This window comes from Aquarana catesbeiana, linkage group LG02, assembly GCF_042186555.1.
Source record: "Aquarana catesbeiana isolate 2022-GZ linkage group LG02, ASM4218655v1, whole genome shotgun sequence".
Classification (NCBI taxonomy): Eukaryota; Metazoa; Chordata; class Amphibia; order Anura; family Ranidae; genus Aquarana; species Aquarana catesbeiana.
The window spans coordinates 311,723,875-311,746,791 of NC_133325.1; the positions used below are offsets into that span (position 1 = coordinate 311,723,875).

The following is a 22,917-nucleotide window of genomic DNA, read 5'->3' on the forward strand; positions in this document are numbered from 1 at the left end:
TATATATATTTCTCCACACATACTGCTTAGAATTAAGGCCAAAAAGCTCTATATTGGTCTCATCACACCAGAGAACGTAATTTCTCACCATCTTGGAGTCCTTCGGGTGTTTTTTAGCAAACTCCATATGGGCTTTCATGTGTCTTGCACTGAGAAGAGGCTTCCGTTGGGCCATTTGCCATAAGGCCCCGACTGGTGGAGGGCTGCAGTGATGGTTGACTTTCTACAACTTTCTCCCATCTCCCGACTGCATCTATGGAGCTCAGCCACAGTGATCTTTGGGTTCTTCTTTACCTCTCTCACCAAGGCTCTTCTCCCCCGATAGCTCAGTTTGGCCGGACGGCCAGCTCTAGGAAGGGTTCTGGTCGTCCCAAACATCTTCCATTTAAGGATTATGGAGGCCACTGTGCTCTTAGGAACCTTAAGTGCAGCAGATTTTTTTTCTAACCGTGGCCAGATCTGTGCCCTGCCACAATACTGTCTCTGAGCTCTTCAAGGAAGTTCCTTTGACCTCATGATTCTCATTTGCTCTGACATGCACTGTGAGCTGTAAGGTCTTATATAAACAGGTGTGTGGCTTTCCTAATCAAGTCCAATCAATATAATCAAACACAGCTGGACACGAAGGTGTAGAATCATCTCAAGGATAATCAGAAGAAATGGACAGCACCTGAGTTAAATATACGAGTGTCACAGCAAATGGTCTGAATACTTAGGACCAAGTGATATTTCAGTTTTTCTTTTTTAATAAATCTGCAAAAATGTCAACAATTCTGTGTTTTTCTGTCAATATGGGGTGCTGTGTGTACATTAATGAGGAAAAAAAGCAAATAGCTGCAATATAACAGAGTGAAAAATGGGGGTCTGAATACTTTCCGTCCCCACTATATATATATATATATATATATATATATATATATATATATATAAATATATATATAAATATAAATATATATATATATATTTATATATATATATATATATATATATATATATATATATATATATATATAATTCTGTTTAAAAGTGGTAAAAGTGGAGCTTTTCACTGACCCCCCCTCAGACTGGCCTGGCGGCGCTGTCACTGACCTCCTTTCAGGTGCACCGTGCAAGGCTCAGTTAGTTGGCTCCAGCTTGGTGGCTCTGGTTTTATCCTATAGTCTCCTCTCCACAGTCCACACGCGTCTGATTTCTCTCATAACCCCAATCCTGGCGGCACTCCCACTCTTGACTCCTCTCCAGACTCCCTCTCAGATACTGTAGACATGATAAAAGACAAGAGATGGTCAGAGGTTGTGGACATGATACAGGAGATGTCAGAGGCTGCGGACATGGTATAGGAGATGTCAGAGGCTGCGGACATGGTACAGGAGATGTCAGAGGCTGCAGACATGATACAGGAGATGTCAGAGGCTGCGGACATGGTATAGGAGATGTCAGAGGCTGCGGACATGGTACAGGAGGTGTCAGAGGCTGCAGACATGGTACAGGAAATGTCAGAGGCTGCAGACATGGTACAGGAGATGTCAGAGGCTGCAGACATGGTACAGGAGAAGTCAGAGGCTGTGGACATGGTACAGGAGATGTTAGAGGCTGCAGACATGGTACGGGAGATGTCAGAGGCTGCAGACATGGTATAGGAGATGTCAGAGGCTGCAAACATGGTGCAGAAGGTGGTCATAGGATGTGCGGACATGGTACAGGAGATGTCAGAGGCTGTGCAGACATGGTACTGGAAGTGGTCATAGGCTGTGTGGACTTGGTATAGGGGGTGGTTATAGGCTGTGCAGACATGGTACAGGAGGTGGTCATAGGCTGTGCTGACATGCTACAGGAGGATGGTTATAGGCTGTGCGGACAAGATACAGGTGCTTTCAGAGGCTGTGCGGACAAGGTACAGGAGATTTCAGAGGCTGTGCGGACAAGATATTGGAGATATCAGAGACTGTGCAGACATGGTACAGGAGGCGGTCATAGGGTGTGCGGACATGGTACAGAAGATGTCAGAGGCTGTAGACATGGTACAGGAGGTAGTCATAGGCTGCAGACATGATACAGGAGGTGATCATAGGCTATGCAGACATGGTACAGGAGATGTCAGAGGCTGTGTTGACATGGTACAGGAGATGTCAGAGGCTGTGTGGACATGGAACAGGAGGTGGTCATAGGCTGTGCAGACATGGTACAGGAGGTGGTCATAGGCTGTGCAGACACGGTACAGGAGGTGGTCATAAGCTGTGCAGACATGGTACAGGAGATGTCAGAGACCGTGCAGACATAGTACAGGAGGTGGTCATAAGCTGTGCGGACATGGTACAGGAGATGTCAGAGGCTGTGTGGACATGGTACAAGAGAGTAACAGGAGGTGGTCAGAGGCTGTGGAGTGGTTCGGTCTTACCTGGCCATGATGTGGTAGGTGTACTCCACTGCCGAGACCGAGAAGAGTGCCTTATGCCGCATACACACGGTCGGACTTTTCGTCTATAAAAGTCCAACAGACTTTTGACGGACTTTTGGCGGACTTGCGGCAGACTTTCTAACGAACGGACTTGCCTACATACGATCACACAAAAGTCCGACGGATTCGTACGTGATGACGTACACCGGACTAAAATAAGGAAGTTGATAGCCAGTAGCCAATAGTTGCCCTAGCGTGGGTTTTTGTCCGTCGGGCTAGCATACAGACAAGCGGATTTCTGGGTCCGGCGTAGTTACGACGTAAAGATTTGAATCATGTTTCAAATCTAAAGTCTGTTAGATTTGCGGCTGGAAAAGTCCACTGAAAGTCCGGGGAAGCCCACACACGATCGGATTGTCAGCCGTATTTTGTCCGTCGGCGTCCGCCGGACTTTTGTAGACAAAAAGTCCGACTGTGTGTATGCGGCATTACATTTAAAAGTGGCGCTGCCCGGCGCTATTATGTTACTACACATGCGCCCGCCTGCCTGAAAATGGCCGAGCGTGTGCGGGCTTTCCCAAGCCCAGCTGGCTTTGGAATGGCGCATGTGCAGTTGACATGTCAACCCACAGCCAGAATTTTTACAGGCACCACTGCAGCCACAGCTCAATGCGGCCCCAGGGCAGACGGCCTGCCGACCTACTGGGAAATTTCCCGCTATCCTGGTAGGCCAGTCCAGCCCTGGTAGGATGTGAAGCTCACAGTGCAGTAAAGATCAGAGCAAGCAATTTCAGTACATCAAAGGAGCATGTACAACTGTGCAAGTCTGAGGATTAAGGCTGGAGTTCAGCTTTAAACTTCAGCTTTAAAATCCATTACTTTTAAAGAACAGCACTCGTGCAACAGCATCATTGCCATAATCTTTTCCAGTTGTGCAACGGTCAACATCATTTAGGTCGCTCACTCTTTCAGCACCGGTTGTATCCTGTAAGAAGTTTTTAACAGTTAGGTTATGCATACTGTTTTAGTGTAATGCGTATTCATTGCATAAAATGTAAAAAAATACTGAATTCTTACTTGGATGTACATAATATAACTGGATACTAACATTTGCAGGTAAAGTTGATCCAGGGAATATCCCATTGCCTCTCGGGGGATCAGGAAGGAATTTTTTCCCCTGCTGTAGCAAATTGAATTGTGCTTTGCTGGGGTTTTATGCCTTCCTCTGGATCAACTGTGGGTATAGGATTGGTGTGTGTATAGGATTGTATGATTTTTTTTTTTTCACTTTTATTGGTTAAACTAGATGGACTTGTGTCTCTTGTGTATTTGTGCCCTGACTAGAATTTATGTTTATTACCCCAGAAGCCAAGACTACAACAGTACATTACTATACCTGGTTCCTTTTGTCAGTATCAAAGCATAGGTACATTTATAAAAATGTAATTGAGTTTTTATTTTTTATTTTAAGTTTGCAAACTTGACCATATTTGATTACAGATGAAGAATAAAACATAAATTAATTGTGTAATGTATTTCATTTTAGTGTGCTTACCAGCCAGAGTGGAAAGAATAAGAATTGTAAAAAAAAAACCTCAATTCTGTTAATTCATAAATGATATAGAGGTAAATATAAATAGCTCGATCTCAGTTTTTGCTGATGACACAAAAATAAGCAGGGCAATAACTTCACATCAGGATATAGAAATTTTACAGGAAGACCTTGATAAAATAATGGGGTGGGCAACTACATAACAAATAAGGTTTAATATTGAAAAATGTAAAGTAATGCACTTGGGGGGTAAGAATATAAAACGCAAGTTATTTGCTAGGGGGAGAAAGTTCTGGGGGTTCTAGTAGAAGACAGACCGAACAATAGCATACAATGTCAAGCTGTAGCAAGCTGCAGCAAGCAGACTATTAGAATGCATTAAAAAGGGAATTTACTCCAGAGCTAAAAAGATAATCCTGCCATATTATAAAACTCTGGTTTGGCCATATCTGGAGTATTCCATCCAGTTCTGGTCACCAATCCTCAGGAAGGATGTACTGGAGCTGGAGAGAGTCCAGGGAGGGGCAACATAGTTAATAAGGGGATTGGAGGACCTCAATTATGAGGAACAACTTCTCCCTAGAGAAGAGACGCTTGAGGCAGCTATGATAGCGATTTACAAACACCTCATGCTGATCCCAGCATAGGAAGAAAACTATTCAGTCTCTGGAAGAGAAGCCGTTTAACCTTAATCAGTTCCGGACCAGCCGCCGCAGTTTTACTGTCATCTGTCAGATTCGGGCTCAGAATACGATCCTGTAGACGACAGCGGCACCCTGACAAATAGCTCTGATGATGTAGTTGTGGTCCCTGCCAAAGTCAGGCGTACCAGACCCTGATCTTCTTCTGCTGTCATTGAGGTGCAAGAACCACAGGTCCCTCGCATGGAGCAGAGAGCCAGTACTAGCGCCGCTATTCCTTCTGGTGAACTGGCAAGCACCAGCGGCCTAGTACATCCTGGTCATACATCCAGCACTGCAGTAACACTTGGTGACGTGGCGAGCCCCATAAGTGCAGTTCAAGCTGGCGAGGTGGCAAGCACGAGTAGTGTCCCGCTGCCACCAAGAAGACAAACACAGGCCCGTTGAGCCCAAAGTGCCCTTCCTGCTGCATTCACTAATCCTAATTGGGAACCCACCACTTCTGCAGCACCCTTACTTCCCCCATTCACTGGCCAACCCGGAATTCAGGTGGAAACAGTTGATTTTACGGCACTTGATTTTTATTCGCTGTTTTTCACCGAAGATCTCTATAGATCTATTGTAGACCAAAGCAATTTGTATGCTGGTCAATTCATCACCACTAATCCCCAGTTCTCCCTTGCCAGAGCTTGGAGACCAATCATGGTTTCTGAATTTAAGACCTTTCTGGGCCTATCCCTCCTCATGGGCATAGCCAAAAAGAGTGAGTTGCAGTCATATTGGTCCACTGACCCAATTCACTATACGCCCGTGTTCTCTGCCTCCATGACCAGGACATGATACGAGCAGATCTTGCGGTTCATACACTTCAGAGACAATGAACTCTGTCGTCCTTGGGGTGACCCTGGATTTGATCAGCTCTACAAAATCCGGCCCCTCGTAAACCACTTCAACCAATGTTTTAACAGCTTTGTTTACTCCCGATCAAGTTGTCTACTTTGATGAGTCCCTGATTAAGTTTTCTGGCCGCTTGTCTATCAAACAGTGTCTTCCCAGCAAGCGTGCCAGATACGGGGGTCAAAATGTATAAGCTCTGTGACAGGGCCACAGGCTTATACATATAGTTTTATGGTTTACGAGGGAAGAGATAGTTATATAGAGCCGGAGAACTTCCCAGATTACATAGGGAGTGCTGGTAAGATTGTGTGGGACTTGGTGTCACCCTTATTCAGAAAGGGGTATCACTTGTACGTGGACAATTATTACACGAGCGTGCCACTTTTTAGTCACCTTTTTGATTATGGAATTGGCGCATGCGGCACCATGCAATCTAATTGCCATCGCTTCCCCCAATGGCTTGTAGAATCCCAAATTAGATGGGGGGAGAGAGCCTGCTTGAGGTGTAATAATTTGCTAGCAGTGAAGTGGAGGGATTCACGGAATGATTTAGTTCTGTCCTCGCTTCACGCAGACACGCCAGTCCAAATTCCTACGGCGACTGGTGTTGTGGAGAAACCCCTCTGTGTCCACGAATACAACCTTAACATGGGAGGGGTGGACCTCAACGACCGCCGTACCTGATTGCCCGTAAGGCCAGACGCTGTTACAAAAAAGTGTCTGCATACTTATTTCAATTGGCTTTGCTGAACGCTTATGTGCTATACAGAGCTTCACGACGGACTGGATCCTTCCTTAAATTGCAGGAAGAGATCGTCAGAGCCCTTCTGCTTCCAGATGGTGCTCTTGCCCAACTTCCCAATCCAAATGCAGTGAGCTGGCTGCATTAAAGGCATTTTCCTTTTGTCCTCCCTGGTACCCCTACCCAAAGAAAACCCCAAAAAAGATGTAGCAAATGCGGATTTAGGCGTGACACCCGCTTTTATTGTCCCTCCTGTCCTGACCAACCTGGTCTCTGCATTGGTGAATGTTTCAAACGCTACCACACACTAGTGGAGTTTTAGCGTAGGATACAGCACCACACAGTCCTAGGCACACTAACACAGGGTCTTGGGGTCTCGAAAGATGTGATGGCCATCACATTTTGAGAGACCCTAATCTGCAACGTTCAGTTTACAGTTTTTTTGTGAAAAAAGTGAAGAAAAAAAAAACACACAAAAACACAAAAAAAATGTAAAATAAAAAAATCCAAAAATAGTTGTATTTTTCTCCCTTCTCTCTATTGTTCTCTCTCTTATGTTCGCGCTCTACTGTTCGCTCACTATTGTTCTATATCTATCGTTCTCTCTATTTTTACTATGTTTTATTGTATTTGCTTTGCAGGTATGGTATGTCATACTGTAATATTTGTTTTATTGTTAACCATCATTTGCTTAGCAGGTAGGCCATTCAGCTGCAGCACCGGTTTATTTATCTTGACAGCAACAGCGTTTGCCCCCATGCTTCAGCATATATTTTTTTAGGCACAGATTGCAATGTTTTATTTTTATTATGTTTTATTGTATTTTTTTTGCAGGTATGGTAAGTCTTGCTGTTATACTGTAATGTTACTTTGTTTTATTGTTAACCATCATTTGCTTAGCAGGTACACCATTCAGCTGCAGCACAGGTTTATTTATCTTGACAGCAACAGCGTTTGCTCCCATGATACGTAAAGCCGTGACTCCAGCACTGTCGGAGGTGATATCACCACCACAGTTTAAAAAAATGGTGCATGTATGCCCATCATTAGAAGTGGGTGGATGAAGGGCAGTATTCTAATGGTGGGCATACCCACCGATCAATCCCTTTTTTTTTTGTTCAGCCCACAGGCTGCATGAAAAAAAGAACATTACAATGTATGCCCAACAAGGACCAGCAACATACTGGTATATTGCTGGAGTTTGAGTGGTTATACCAGAATGATGCCTGCAGGTTTAGGTATCATCTTGGTATCATTCTTTTCAGCCAGTGGTCGGCTTTCATATAAAAGCAATCCTAGCGGCTAATTAGCTTCTAGACTGCTTTTATAAGCAGTGGGAGGGAACATCCTCCCCCCACCGTCTTCCATGGTTTTCTCTGGCTCTCCTGTCCCAACAAGGAACCTGAGAATGCAGCCGGTGGTTCAGCCAGCTGACCATAGAGCTGATCAGAGACCAGAATGGCTCCAATCATCTCTATGGCCTAAGAAAGCTACGAGCATTTCATGACTTAGGTTTCGCCGGATATAAACAGCGCCATTGGGAAATTGTCAAAGCAGTTTATCACACCAATCTTGGTGTGGTCAGATGCTTTGAGGGCAGAGGAGAGATCTAGGGTCTAATAGACCCCAATTTTTTCAAAAAAGAGTACATGTCACTACCTATTGCTATCATAGGGGATATTTACATTCTCTTAGATAACAATAAAAATGATTAAAAAAATGAAAGAAACAGTTTAAAAAATATAATAAAAAGCTGGGCGCCCCAGATATTCAAGCCTACCACCGAGCAACTATCCTAGACCAACTGAAAACATGGTGGTCAGACAAACACCACACTACCTGGAAACAAATTGAATCCAACCTACTACCCACGGATACTAAAAACTTCCTAGCCGCATTGTGGCTCAACCCCCACCCCAAAAGATACCCTCTTGACACTATCACATCCTCCACAAGAATTTGGACTTCAGTACTGCAACTCAAGGGAGGGATATCAAAGGGCACTCTGACAGCAATACCCACTGAGGCATTACACCTCATCTCCCCGGACTTACCTCTCTCAGAATGGACAAAAGCCGGCATCTCCCATCTAGGTATGCTCTTCTCATCATCAACTATGTTTTCATTTGAGCAATTAATGCAAAAATACGGATTACCCAAACACACGTTTTTTCTCTATCTAAGTATCAGATCTAGCTTATCAAAAATTTCCTGGACAACTGCAGACGATATCTCACTCCCTATACTCAAATTTTACAATATAGCTATACCCAAGACCAAAGGAATCTCCTTTATGTACAAGCTACTCACTAAACCAACTACTAACCATCTGGCTTCTTCCGTACAGTACTGGTCCTCTCTGTCAGACCAACTACCCTCAGAAACACAATGGCCAAAAGCCCTCACACTGCCCCTACGCCTGTCGCATTGCATTAACCACTGGGAAGCAGCATAAAAGCTTTTTCACAAATGGTACTTCACCCCAGAAAGGCTGGCGAAAATATACCCGAACACCTCCCCAAACTGTTGGAGGGGATGTGCTCAAATTGGATCTCTTTCACATATATGGTGGGAATGCCACCTAGTCAAGAATTTCTGGAGACAGGTACACAATCTAATTGGAGCTTTATGTGGTACACCCCAATCTCTGTCCCCGCTTGACCTACTCCTAGGTCTCTCGATCCCAACAATGCCCACCCATCGGCAAACAATGGTCACACATATTCTCATTGCCGCAAGACTAACAATCGCAAAAAAATGGAAATCAGCCGACCCGCCAATACTTAAAGATGCTATTAACCTACTCAACCAACACTTTCAGATGGAATTCTCTTTTGCCAAAGCCAACATGTCCACTGAGCGCTTCAATAGAAACTGGCAACCCTGGATTTTGGACTCTAGAAGTACACCACTGTTGTAATAGCCCAACCCCTAGCTCAGCTAGCTTATACATCAGCCCCCACTATCTTATTACGGTCTCATGGACACTTATTAAAACACGTAATATAGGGTACAATGTCATACCATGATTTAGGTTTTACAGAGATGTTCCCCCCAATCAGTACTTAACTTACTAGTACAAGAACCCTTTATACTACCACAGTTGTCTGTAGTATGCTTGTTTACTTATTACTCACCGATTGTTTCTTTTTGTTTGATTTAGATCAATCAAAATTACACTTAAATAAGCTCTTTTCTCATTGCCGTTTGTATAAATGCTAAGACGCCAGGGTATGCCCAATTGGCGATGTTTCTGTATTTTTCTTTTCTCTTTGAAAAACAAAATAAAAATCTTAAATTTAAAAAAAAAAAAAAAATATATAATAAAAAAGCAAAATAAATAATAATAAAAAAAAAGCACCCCTGTCCCCCCGTGCTCACGCGCAAAGCCGAACGCAAGCGTCAGTCTTGTGTCATTTGTAAACATGCATGTGAGGTATCACCACGAAGGACAGATTGAGGGCAGTAATTTTAGCAGTAGACCTCCTCTGTAGATCTAAAATGGTAACCTGTAAAAGGCTTTTAAAGGCTTTTAAAAATGTATGTAGTTTGTCACCGCTGCACGTTTGTGTGCAATTTTAAAGCATGTCGTGTTTGGTATCCATGTACTCGGCATAAGATCATCTTTTATTTCATCAAACATTTGGGCAATATAGTGTGTTTTAGTGCATTAAAATTTAAAAAAGTGTGTTTTTTTCCAAAAAAAAATTGCGTTTGAAAAATCGCTGCACAAATATTGTGAAAAAAAAATTGCAACACTCACCATTTTAATCTGTAGGGCCTTTGCTTTAAAAAATATATATAATGTTTGGGGATTCAAAGTAATTTTCTTTTGCGAAATTTTTTTTTCATGTAAACAAAAAGCATCAGAAAGGGCTTTGTCTTCAAGTGGTTAGAAAGTGGGTGATGAGGGGGTGGGGCGTGGCTGGCAGCCAAGGAGATGGCAGCTTGAGGAGAGAGCTCCGTAAGAATCCAGAGCAATCCAGCGACTGAAAGCAACATAGAAAGGCATCGTGAGGTGATACTGACAGTCCAAACACTCAGCTATCATCTGCCATCAAGATGTACAAAAGAAAACCCGAGCGGGGCCCTAAAAAGCTGACGGTCTTTTTCGGCCTAGCCGAGGACCGCGGACCTCAAAATGGCGGAGCGGCCTATACCTCGAGGCGCGGCAGTGGAGGATCCAGGAACGATCACCACTATCTGGCATCATCCCCAGGGAACAGCAGCAGATCCTCACCGAGCGGAACCCCTGTGCATAGCCCACAGAAGGCTTTACACAAAAGGTCAGTGGAACACAAAATATCCAGGTGAGATGGGGGGACATGACACCTCACAGGACAGTACAAAATAATTCACTAATCAAATGCATAATTTCCCCACCCTGGACCAGCCACTAACTGACACCATGATGAGAGACATGCTTGTCACTTTTAAGGTTCTCACTGCACATGGACCTGATAGAATGCACAACTCAATTAAAATCTGAGGTTGCTGCTATTTTTGACAGAGTATCTCATGCAGAGGACAAAATGGGGGAATTTGCCATGGCCCATAATGAGCTGGTTGATGCCTATAACTGAGCGGAGGATGAGATTCTATCGATTAAAAACAAAATGGCGGACTTAGAAGACTGCTCAAGGAGGAACAACATAAAGTTGAGAGGGGTGACTGAATCTATAGTGTCAGCAGAACTCAGGAAATATGTCCAGCAATTCATCAGAGATATCACTGCACGCATTCATTTCTTTCATGTGAAGGAGGATTTGATGAGATTCACCAGAAAAAACGTCCCTCTACCTGACCCATATGCGGACATTTCTGTGTATTCTGACATCTCACAACACACCATGCTGGCTCGGAAGAACCTCTTGGGCGGAGTTACGAACGTCTTTGCGTCACTTCCGGTCAGCCGAGAATAGGATTCTGACGGCATCCATTTGCTCATGTTTACACCCTTTTAAATATCTGTATAAAATGTGAGTATATCTCTTATTTAATCAATAAATACATTTGTAATACGGATTCACACTATGGGCATCCCTTCTCTTCTATATATGGCGGACAAATAAAAACATCGCCAACAATATTAAAAGCACGGACCAGGGGCTTCAAGGATTGCTACACAGTGGCAGATACTGTGGCCGCGCAATTCCAACCGGGGGAGGGGGGGGGGTGAGGCCATCCGGTGAGTGCATTCACATTAGGATAAGGATCACCAACACCAGCTGTCACCTAAATAAGAAGTTTTTTGAGATATCATTCATCAGCAAGCACTGGACACTTTTTGAGCACAAGTCACTTTGTCTGTGTATATTCGTTTTTATATTAAGTTATTGTCACAAGAAAAATTTATCATTTATTGTTTAAATTAATTTTAACACCTGCCAGAGGGTGTAGTTCATGGTTATTACTATATCACCAGTCTAACCCCTTTTGGTTTAAATATATTGTTTTGTCAATATTCATTTTGTTTAGTGCCTATCACACATCCCAAATACACTTATCTCAACCAGGACATATCCAATTTTTATTTAATCTTTTTTGACTTCTATAGTGCCACACATGCACACAGGCTTTTGTTTATAGCACAAGCATCGGTTTTATGCAGAGGGTGTAGCACAATAGCACAACATTAATAGAATCGCCGCTTCCTTCACTCATCTCTTGTATTGCATCACCCGGATTCATAAATTAGTTTTCCAACATATATTTAACCCTACTCTTCACTTAGTCACATCCAGGAGAGAGTAATATATATGAATACCAGCACAACTTCATAAGGTATTACACCCTGCAGAGGGTGTATATACATTGATATTGTTTTTTTCTGCCAGGATTTTTTTGCATATTCTTTCGGTACTTTGTTTACTGATTCTTTTACATACCTATACCTGGTCTTTGCAGACTGCAGAGGGTGCAACACAGCAGGTTTACTTTAACAGGTGTTTAACCTTAAATCAGAACAGCGCCACACCTACATTCTCTTACAAATCATCTTGGAAGAACCTCGCCACGCTGACAAAACTATTTCAAAATCACAAAATACCCTACACATGGGGGTTTCCTACAAAAATCATCATAACAAAAGAAAACAAAAGCTATGCCATTACTAATCTGGAACATGGCTTAAAATTGGCCAAGCAGTGGCAGCTTATCCCGGCTGAAGAAGAAGGCACCATTGCTTCTCCCACTCATAAAATTTCCTCTGAGTGGCAAAAAGTTAAACCAGGGTGAACACAAGGATGATCAGCAATTGCAATTTTCATTACCCCACACCTTTTTATAACCTATCCTAGATAGGATTCTGGATCTCTGGGAGTAAAGACCCCCACCGCGTTGAAGCGAATGTTTTCGCACATAGTGATATGTTTCACTTTTTTAATATGTTTTCTTGTTTTTTTCTCGTTATTTTCTTCTGTTTCATATATATCTGCAATCTATGATGAACCTCTGCACTGGAAAATGCCTATGACTTCAGAACAACCAGGTCTGCACAGAGTTTTCAACTTCCAGCATTCATTCCCTATCCCTTGCTGCCATCTACAGGTAATAACAAGAAATTGCACTTGATCAAAATGCAATTGATCCACATCTAGCACTGACTTCACAAAATAACAATGACCATTAAAGTGATCTCGCTTAATGCGCATGGCTTGAACAGCCCATTTAAAAGAAGGATCATGTGGCAAAAAGCAAAAAAACTTAAAGGGGACATTCTTTGCATACAGGAGACACATTTCTCCCGGGACAAACAGCCAAAATGTTCGGATAAATCTTTCCCTCATAGCTTTCAAGCTTGTGCCCCAACTAAAAAACGTGGCAAGATGATTGCATTCAACAAATTAGTAGTAGCTTTCAAACTCCATACAGCTGTAACAGACTCAAAAGGCAGATACATCATCTTGGTGTGTGAAATGAACAATTTGTTACACTATAGTCAACCTGTATGCGCCAAATACTGGACAAGCATCTTTTTTAAAAGCTCTTCACCATAGGATTAATAAGCATAAACAAGGATCTCTACTCATCTGTGGAGACTTTAACTGTGTTGTGGACAGAACCATGGACTGCTCCTCCTATCAGAGTGCACACAGATATGAACTAAAACCATTTCTCGCAGAGACTAATCTCTACGATACTTGGAGATGTACCAATTCATCAGAGCGGGACTATATACGTTTTTTTCAGCCCCTCACAATTCCTACTCAAGGATTGACCTAATTTTATCAGACCTCACTATTCTACAAAATATTCCAGAGGTGAAAATACATGCGATAACCTGGTCAGATCATGCCCCAGTAATCATTACCATACAAGAACAAAACTCATGTACCCCTACTTACCTTTGGAGGAATAATATTTCAATACTGTCTAACACGCTCTATCAAAGGCAAATTTCTAAATTACTTAAAGAATATTTTCAGCATAATGATAATGCAGAAGTGAATGTAATGTCTTTATGGTGTACTCACAAGGCATATAGCAGAGGCTTGCTAATCCAAGCTGCAGCTAGGGAAAAGAGGCAGAAGGCTAAAAATCTCACTAATCTATTAACAAACTTAAATACATTGGAGACACAAAACAAACAAAGCCCCTCCCCTATCACCCAATCAGCACTGTTATGCCCTGTACACACGGTCGGACATTGATCGGACATTCCGACAACAAAATCCATGGATTTTTCCGACGGATGTTGGCTCAAACTTGTCTTGCATACACACGGTCACACAAAGTAGTCAGAAAATCCGATCGTTCTGAACGCGGTGACGTAAAACACGTACGTCAGGACTATAAACGGGGCAGTAGCCAATAGCTCGGATTTGTGTACACACGATCGGAATTTCCGACAACGGTTTTTGTTGTCGGAAAATTTTATAGCAAGCTCTCAAACTTTGTGTGTCGGAAATTCCTATGGAAAAAGTGTGTGATGGAGCCTACACGCGGTCGGAATTTCCGACAACAAGGTCCTATCACACATTTTCCATCGGAAAATCCTATCGTGTGTACAGGGCATTAGAATGTAGGCAAAAGCTTTGACTAGCCCTATTAGCAGAACATACAACATCTCTGAAACGCTTTAAAGCCACCTATTGTGCATATGGCAACAAAGCAGGCAAACTCTTAGCTAATTATATACAGAAAAAACAACAAAATTCTAAACTAAGTTCTATCACTGACCCCCATACAGGCAGTTTACCATCCAACTAAAATTGCCAATGCATTTCAGAAATACTACAGTGACTTATATAACTTAAAATTTGACTCCAACACCCCACAACCAAATGACCTCAATATAAACACTTTTCTTAATTCAGTAAACCTGCCCAAACTAAGTGAGGAAGCCTTGGACTCGCTTAACTTACCGATACTAGAAAAAGAAATATTAGATACAATTAAATCACTCCCAGCATATAAATCCCCTGGCAGTGATGGGTTCTCTGCAGAATACTACCAGACCTTCGCAACAATTCTCTCTCCGCATTTACAAAATTGTTCAACTATGCAGGCTCAACTGCCTCTTTTCCCAAAGAAATGCTAGAAGCCACTATTATAGCCTTGCCAAAACCAAGTAAGAAGCCGGACTGTCCTCAAAACTTTAGACCAATTTGGCTGCTTAACACTGATTTAAAAATATATGCGAAACTTATTGCTAATCACCTGGCTATAGTAACCCCACAACTAGTCAAAGCAGACCAGGTAGGCTTTGTGAAGGGACGTCAGGCACCAGATGGAACGCGCAGACTCTACAATCTGACTCGTGGGACCCCCACTGTATTTCTGACGCTAGATGCTGAAAAGGTGTTTGATAGAGTACACTGGGGGTTCCTGAGTGCGACATTGAAAAAATGTGGCATCATGCAATTATGACATTATACACAAAACCCTCAGCTAAAGTATTTACTTCTAATGCTTTATCAGACAAATTTCGCATCACCAATGGTACCCGTCAGGGATATCCTTTATCACCCTTGATTTTCTCTATAATAATGGAGCCTCTGGCGGAGACCATTAGAACTTGTGACTCAATCTCTGGAATTGACGTAGGGGGATGCTCCCATAAAATTGGGTTATTTGCTGATGACGTTGTATTAACACTAACAAGTCCGGCTTCCTCACTGGAAAAAGTACAATCGATCTTGCATGACTTTGGGCTGGCATCTTACTATAAGCTTAATTCAAACTAATCTACTATCCTGCCCATAGGGCTGACAAATAGGCTGAAAGACCATCTCAAAGAAACATTCCCGTTTCAATGGGTATCCAAACAACCTAGCATATCTAGGGGTCACGCTGACTTCACCATCAGCTTCTACGTATGAAGCAAACTTTCCTAAGTTGATTGGAAACATTAAACAAGATCTGCAATACATATCCAAGTTTGAATTATCTTCGATGGGAAGGATCTCCGCATTGAAAATGATCCTTCCACCTAAGATAATATACCAATTTAGAACTATACCGATAATTATTCCAGACAGCTTCTTTACAGAGGTGGATAAACTATTTAGGCAATTAACAGTCAGGTCCATAAATATTGGGACATCGACACAGTGCTAATCTTTTTGGCTCTATACACCACCACAATGGATTTGAAATGAAACGAACAAGATGTGCTTTAACTGCAGACTTTCAGCTTTAATTTGAGGGTATTTACATCCAAATCAGGTGAACGGTGTAGGAATTACAACAGTTTGTATATGTGCCTTCCACTTTTTGTTTTTGTAAGTTGGATCACAGCTTTTGGATTACACGGACCTTTATCAATACTGGATTAGTGACGCAATTGGTCACTACTTGCATGCACATGAGCACTTTGTTATATGATTTAAATCACTTACAGCATAGTTTTTCAGCACGGTCATTATTGACATGTTTGGACACTGTATAAAAGCACAGTCATTATCGACTTATTTGGACACTATATGAAAACACAGAACCACTTTGATATATTGCTGCTTTTTTAATATATATATTTTTTAATTTTTTGGCTTGTAATACACAGTTATGCACTAGGCACTTAACTATATCCATAGTATGATATATGCGTATTAACATTTATAATTCACTGGTTCATTATTTATTTAATTTTAGATCAATTATTTACTGTGTATTTCTTATACTTGCCTTTTAGCGCAGTGTATATATATTTATGAAAGAGGGAATGCAGACAGTTTTTTTTTTTCTTTCTCACTGCTGGCTGTGTTGGCTATGTGTGTTTGCTTGCTCCTGCTTTCACCCCTCCCTCATGGTAGTGCAGAATGGATCAAGTCAGAGAGAGGAATATAAAGAACCTTAGAGAGAACTTGATAGAAAGAAGCTATGAATTGTAGTTCTTAAAGGGGGAGCTGTATCATGCTTGCTATTGAAGACTAATGGCTACTGGACTTCAATTTCCACAAGTGGCTGTACTTAGAGGAGGAGAGCTTTACCGTTTTCCCAGGCAATTTGTACCTGATTGCAGTTCATCCAGGGAACAGAGCGATTGGTACAGACCTATGGTCAGGGTCTATGGCTCACATCCAAGTGACTGGAGCTATTAAAGAAGAGACTGTTCACTCACATCAGAGCGAGGGGACAGACATGCATCTGAGCCTGCCTCACCCCGCTCCTGGAAGTGAAGACGCAGGTCAGCACAGCGCTCCACGGAGGATCCATGACCGACATCCTGGCCGCCCGGAGGCTCTGAGGACCCTCCGCATCACCGGAACAGCTACCAGGACCCAAGTCACAGAACTCACATTCCAGGAACCCCCCCACTGGCCCGTGACACCCACATCCCCCAAGAGCACACGGATGAAAATACTTTATATGCTGGTTTTTAGCAACTCAAATGTGAGTGTTTTTATCTATTGTAATAAATATTTTTAACATACATGCTGCACTTAGAGGGCGCCGTCCTTCTTTCTTTTTCTTCTTTTTTATGCATCTGAGCCTGCTAGAGCTGCCTTCAGAGACTGAATTTGAAAGAGAGAAAGTCACTACACCTTCAGGATTGGCATTGAGAAACTGTGGTCTGTATGAGGGGCCGAGATCTCATCGCTGGGGACTGCTAATCACCAAGTCATTGGAACCAGATTAGCTGCCTGCCAGGAAGTGGTGAGCTGAGCTACACATCTTAAATGCTCAGAACTCACTGTTAGTCCCGGCAGAGACTGCTCCTACTTAGCAGCACACCTGTCATGCCTGTAGCATTAACTCCTGGTGGAGCTGCTGGTTTAAGCAGGTCTGTTACCTTCACTCTGCTTCCCTCTGTTTCACTGGCACCGGGTCTAGGGTTCCGTTGAGTTTACTTCTGGATGACACACGCACCAACACTGGAGTACGTTTTCAATGCTTTATTAAAACAAACGACTTAGGAAGTAGCAGGAAAGAGGTAGAAAGGAAACTTGCAGAAGAAACTCAAACATTCTCTGGTAGGGTTCTCTTGACAAAATGTCCTGGTAGAATTCAAACACTATTGGAAATGCACTCCCCTCGTGGGACACACTCCTTGCTCGTCTGGATAGGCCTCTCTCACCGGTCTAGCAGCCAGCACGCAGCACGAATCAAAGTCTCTGCCACAGACTTGGTTGGGAATTAAATCCGTACGATCCTCTGCCACAGGATGTATAGATTTTCTGTAGTGAAAGTCAGTCACAGTGCCTGAACCTTTAAGCCGAGCCGGCAACACTATGCTGTATAGTTACTTTTGGATACGTCCTCCAACCGAGTCACCAGGCCCCTCTATAGACCAGCACGCTGCGTGATCTCTCCAAGACGGGTCCTCCCCTGGGATCTCCTCGGTTGTCCAGCTTCATCACATAGGACCGACAGCTCAGGACCATTCCTCGGCCGCGGTGGTAGGCTCCAGGCAAGCCTCTGGACCCACCCCTGCGCCACAGTATCGTGGGCCTCCGGAACGGAGGACCACGAGGTAGCTCCTTAATGCATACCTGTCGGCCAGGAGGGCCAGCAGGTGGCTGTAAAACGAACCCCAAAATATGGCGTCTGTCCCATAAATACCCTCGCCCAGAATGCAACTCGGAGGACCACCTCCACCGAGCGTGCCTTCGGGACAGAGGAGCATCCATTCGCTTCAACACGTTGCCTTTCCAACCCTGACCAGTGGCAACAGCGACACCCACCGGTCATCAGGGAAAAACACACAACGTCAGCCAAGCTGGAACAGAGGCAAACTTTTTACCTTACTAACGCACAGTTTACTAAATTTGCCTAACATGCGGTAGATTGCAAATCTGCCAGGGCTACATGCCTTACTCACTAACACTCTTAAAGGGATAGAAGGGCCCCACCAAAAGGCGACCATTATTAATTACAAGGCGCCAGGTACTTTCTACTACCTTCAGGTGTATCCCCATACTAAGGACACATACACCTGCCTGCTGTTGGTGTAAACCAGGAGCTTTTTTTAATTCTTTTGAACTGGTTGAGGTTGTTTAGAGACTATACTTACCCGGAGTAGTTTAATTTAATCTTGCTATAACTTTTGAGTGCCAGCTAGTGCGTAATGAACCATTTCATAGCATCCTTAAATCTGTGTAATATGTTTATCCTTTTACCCTCTGTTTGCATTGCCTTAATAAATGAAATTAACTATCTCCGAGCTATTTGTGGCTTTATTTTTGTGCATTCTTAGAGTGGTAGCCTGCTAACCCACAGGTGTAAACGGCTTTAGTGTATGACCAAGTGTGTCAGTGGGGACCGAGCAGTTAAGAAAGTCGCAGCAGAACAGAAGACCCGTCATCACCAGCGGTTCCTGCAGGGGTAATCGCTACAGCTGCAAATTGAAATGCAAACATTTTATTATTAAATATAAAGAGGCTTTTGTGGCAAGTTATGATTTGGTTGAAGTCCAAAGACTGTAAAAAGAAGCAGATTGGTTGCTAGAGGTTATTGCATTTTGCTCTACAACTCATTGCTGTCCATTATTAAGGGATAGTGGGGCCTAATAGGCTATTTAGGCTAAGCCCTAGCGGGCCTCAGTTTTCAAAGGTCTTCAGTAGTACCTTTGTGATCTGAAGTCTGGCTTTGCTGATTCCTGTTACTGACCCAGCTTGTTCTTTGACCTGCCTGCTTCTATGCTCAACTGTTCCTGTACCAATCCTGATGTGTGTCGCCAAATCTTAAAGCCCCTGTGATGCCAACATCACCAACTTTGTTGTTCCTACATTCCCCTCCTCCCTATGCAGGAGTGTTTGGACTGGAGCAGTATGAGAGACTGCTCTCATTATCTTAGGCTCCCTATCCAGATACATGAGATTTTCGTCTTGTCACCACTGTTCTGCTCTCTGATGTTCCTTGCTGAAGGTTCTGACATGAGAAAGCAAAAGCCCTGCCTCTACCAAGATGGCCACCTCCACACAAAGACAGTGCAGAACAAGATATGGTTAATAGTAATGGAGAATATCAGCTTTAGGGAGAACAAAGACAATGCTGTGGACTAGTTCTTTGCACTCTGTCTATCGTCTAAAAGCTTTCAAAGTCAGCTACACTTGTAGGTCGGTAGGCAGCCTTACAGCAAGGAGGCTTGAAAAAGGAGCGCGCATGCCCACTGTGAGCTTCGCGCATGCTCTGAAACGCGTCGTGTGTTCTCGTCCACCACAGTCATCCTGGTGACGTCACACGCCCATAGCACCTTGCCGGAATACGGAGGTTTCCACCTAGCTCGGCAGCCCAGTGGTCTGTCACTCCGAGCGGAGGTCCGCGGCTATCCCCTCAGAGCAACACTACAGACTCCGGCAAATGGACGCAGGACTGACCTAGGATGACCTTTCCATTGGAACTTTACGTCATTTACTTTACTGTAAGTGTGTATATGTGCTTATTATTTTATATTAAATGCTTGCACTCAGAGGCGCTTTCCTTCTCTTGTTTTCATATGGTTGTCTAGAGAGCTCATCATGAAAGCTGCCCTTAGCGCTGGTGTTCATTAAAGATAAAGAATTTGCCTGTCACCACATTGATCAACCATTGTGGACTTCATATAGACTTTTTTGATATTATCTTCAGCAACCATTATTGGACTTTATATAACTTATAGATAAAATTTATGTGATTCATACCACTGGTCCTGAGCGCTGATACATTTATATGTGTTTACAGCAAGGAGGTGACCATTATCATAGCCAGAAAGCAACCCCAGCTATTTGATCATTTATTTATTATTTTATTGTAGTTTAACCTAGGTTGCACATTTAACATAATTTCAAATAAGGGTTAGTAAGATAAAATAAAAGGTCATTTTTAACATTAACCAGTACTTTTAGCTAGTAAAACGTAATCAAGACAAAGATCATGAAAATGAAAAGTAATATATTTGCAATTTTTGAAAAAAATAATCTAATTAGTAGTAAACATGTATGTTTGGCGCATTTCTCACTCATTTCTGGGAAGGCGCACAGAAACACTTGTTTCTGCGTGCATTTCCAGAATGCGCAGGTGTGAACGGGTCCTAACAGTTCACAACCATTTTAAATATGACCAATGGACATGAAAGTAATAATAACAGAAGAAGAAGAAAATCCACACAACACTTGGTAAAAAAATAGGTGAATAGAGCCAATAATAATAATGATAAGGATAAAAAAAAGGAAAAACGTAAATGCAATATAATTTGTGTAATTAAATAGGATATAGATAGTATAATATCTCTCCTACAAGTCTTTAACATATTTAACAGTAGAGAAACTGGAGTGGTGAATTTTTATAACTTTGCTGGTTTGAGATTGTGCTCTTTGCGAAAGATGTTGCAAAGAAAGATAAATATGGAAGCCCAGAGCCGTTCCGGAATCCGAGAAGTTAACGATAACTGTGGGAAAAAAGTTAAGAAAAATCAACTTTCTACTAGAACAGCTTCTCCTTAGCAGTGCAAGCTCATCTATTTACATTTTTTGCATGTGCATCTGATGGAACATCTTAAACTCTTTTATACTGAAAGCGGAACTAAACCCTACTATCTTTTTCAGCCAAGGAAGCTGCCATTTTAGCCTCTGTTTGATCTGCAACTGCCATGGTGCTGCACATGTGATCAGTTATGACACCAGACATTTGATGGTTTGAACATTTGGCTGAGAGTACAAGCAAATGTGACAGTTAGCATTCCTGGCATGATGGGAATGTAACTGTTTTTTGGAAACCTTTGGTTTAGTTTCAGCTTTGAAGCTGGACTCTAGACAAAAAAGCTAAATACACATGTTACCTTATCTGTCAAAGGATTTGTATTTTTTCTAGAGTGGGGCTTTAAAGTCTCTCTGAGGCTGGGTTCACACTATAGAACGCAGCGGCTCACAGCAGGGGTCTGGTGCATCCCCATTCACTGTATCAGGTCTGATTTTAGCCCCAATTGTGGGATGAATTCGGACCTGAAACAGACCAAAAAGATGCTCAGAGCTCCTGTGCATTTCGCACTCGAGCCGCTGCAGAGATAATGCTGCTGTGCAATTTCACTGCTGAACAAACAGTGCGAGGAAGTGGGAAAATAATGCTCTACTGGCAGGAGCAACAGTTGATAAAATAATGTTAAAGAGAAGTCACCAGTGCGTCATATATGCCATTTTTTATTTTCCCTGTGTTTCAATTTAGGGATAAGGACTATAATCCTGGAATTTCCACACTGGATGTATGTTGGCAGGTTAAATTATTGTTCAGTGTATTTTTAAGTGGATTGCCTGAAAAACATCCTTAGTTATTTATTTCAGTTATTTATATAGCGCTGTCCATTTACGCAGTGTTTTACATATACATGTTACATTCACATCAGTCCCTACCCTCAAGGAGCTTACAATCTAAGGTCCCTAACTCGCATTCATACATTTTAGACAGGATCCGATTAACCTACCAGCATGTCTTTAGAGTGTGGGAGGAAACCTAGGCAGGCACAGGGAGAACATGCAAACTCCAGGCAGATGGTGTCAGGATTTGAACCAGCGACCCTTTTGCTGCTGCTAGGTGAAAGTTCTAACCACTCTGCTGCATCCTTATAAGAGCTTCTGAATCATACTTCATTATGAAGCTAAAAAAAGGGCTAATTCGCACTTAAAGAAGGGTAACGACACTTTCGTGAGAAAAAAAAGCAATATAAATATATATATTGTATACAATTACAAAACAATTCCTGTGAATGTTGTTAAACTTATTATATAAGTTTTATTATTATATTTATACTGCAGTGCTGTCATTTTCTGTAAAATTCAATGTGCTATGGCACCTGGAGGCGTTCTGTACACAGATGGTGTATGGAACACCCCTAAGACATGTCATTTCCTGCTAGTGTGGTTTTCCAAGAAGTCTGCACTAAGAAAAAAGTCAGATTTTGGGCAAAAATGTCATTTTTGGTGAGATATCCCCTAAGGGAAATCACAATTAAAATGATGCAGACCCTGCCACTTTCCTAGCAGGCACAGCAGCAGATTGATAATTAGAAAATCACTCTCATTAGATTCACTTGGACACAGAGATTGCACATGGACACAGAGAAACAAACTAACAAAAGGTAGGACTCTGCAACAAAGTTTGTTAAAATCCTTGCAATGTACATAGATCTCTCAGAGGAGAATATTTTTTTCTCAACAAAAGTGGAATTACTCTTTAAATGCTCTGCTGAGGTTATGGCATGTGTTAAGTCGGCCATAGACAGAGCATTTTTTTTCCTGGCTGCAACCACGGGTTGCAGGAAAGAAAATCA

The 22,917-nt window shown here is 42.5% G+C and overlaps 1 protein-coding gene across 2 annotated transcripts in view; it reads right to left on the reverse strand.

Annotated features, from left to right (window-relative positions):
* Nucleotides 1-20,389: 20,389 nt before the first annotated feature.
* The window catches only part of LOC141127858 (inactive hydroxysteroid dehydrogenase-like protein 1), a 48,334-nt gene continuing 45,806 nt past the window's right edge, over nucleotides 20,390-22,917 (reverse strand). For both annotated transcript variants that reach the window (XM_073614701.1, XM_073614702.1), the window contains exon 5: nucleotides 20,390-21,042. In XM_073614701.1, coding sequence (XP_073470802.1) covers nucleotides 20,938-21,042 — 105 coding nt within the window. In that variant the 3' untranslated portion in view covers nucleotides 20,390-20,937. The remainder of the gene's footprint in view (nucleotides 21,043-22,917) is intronic.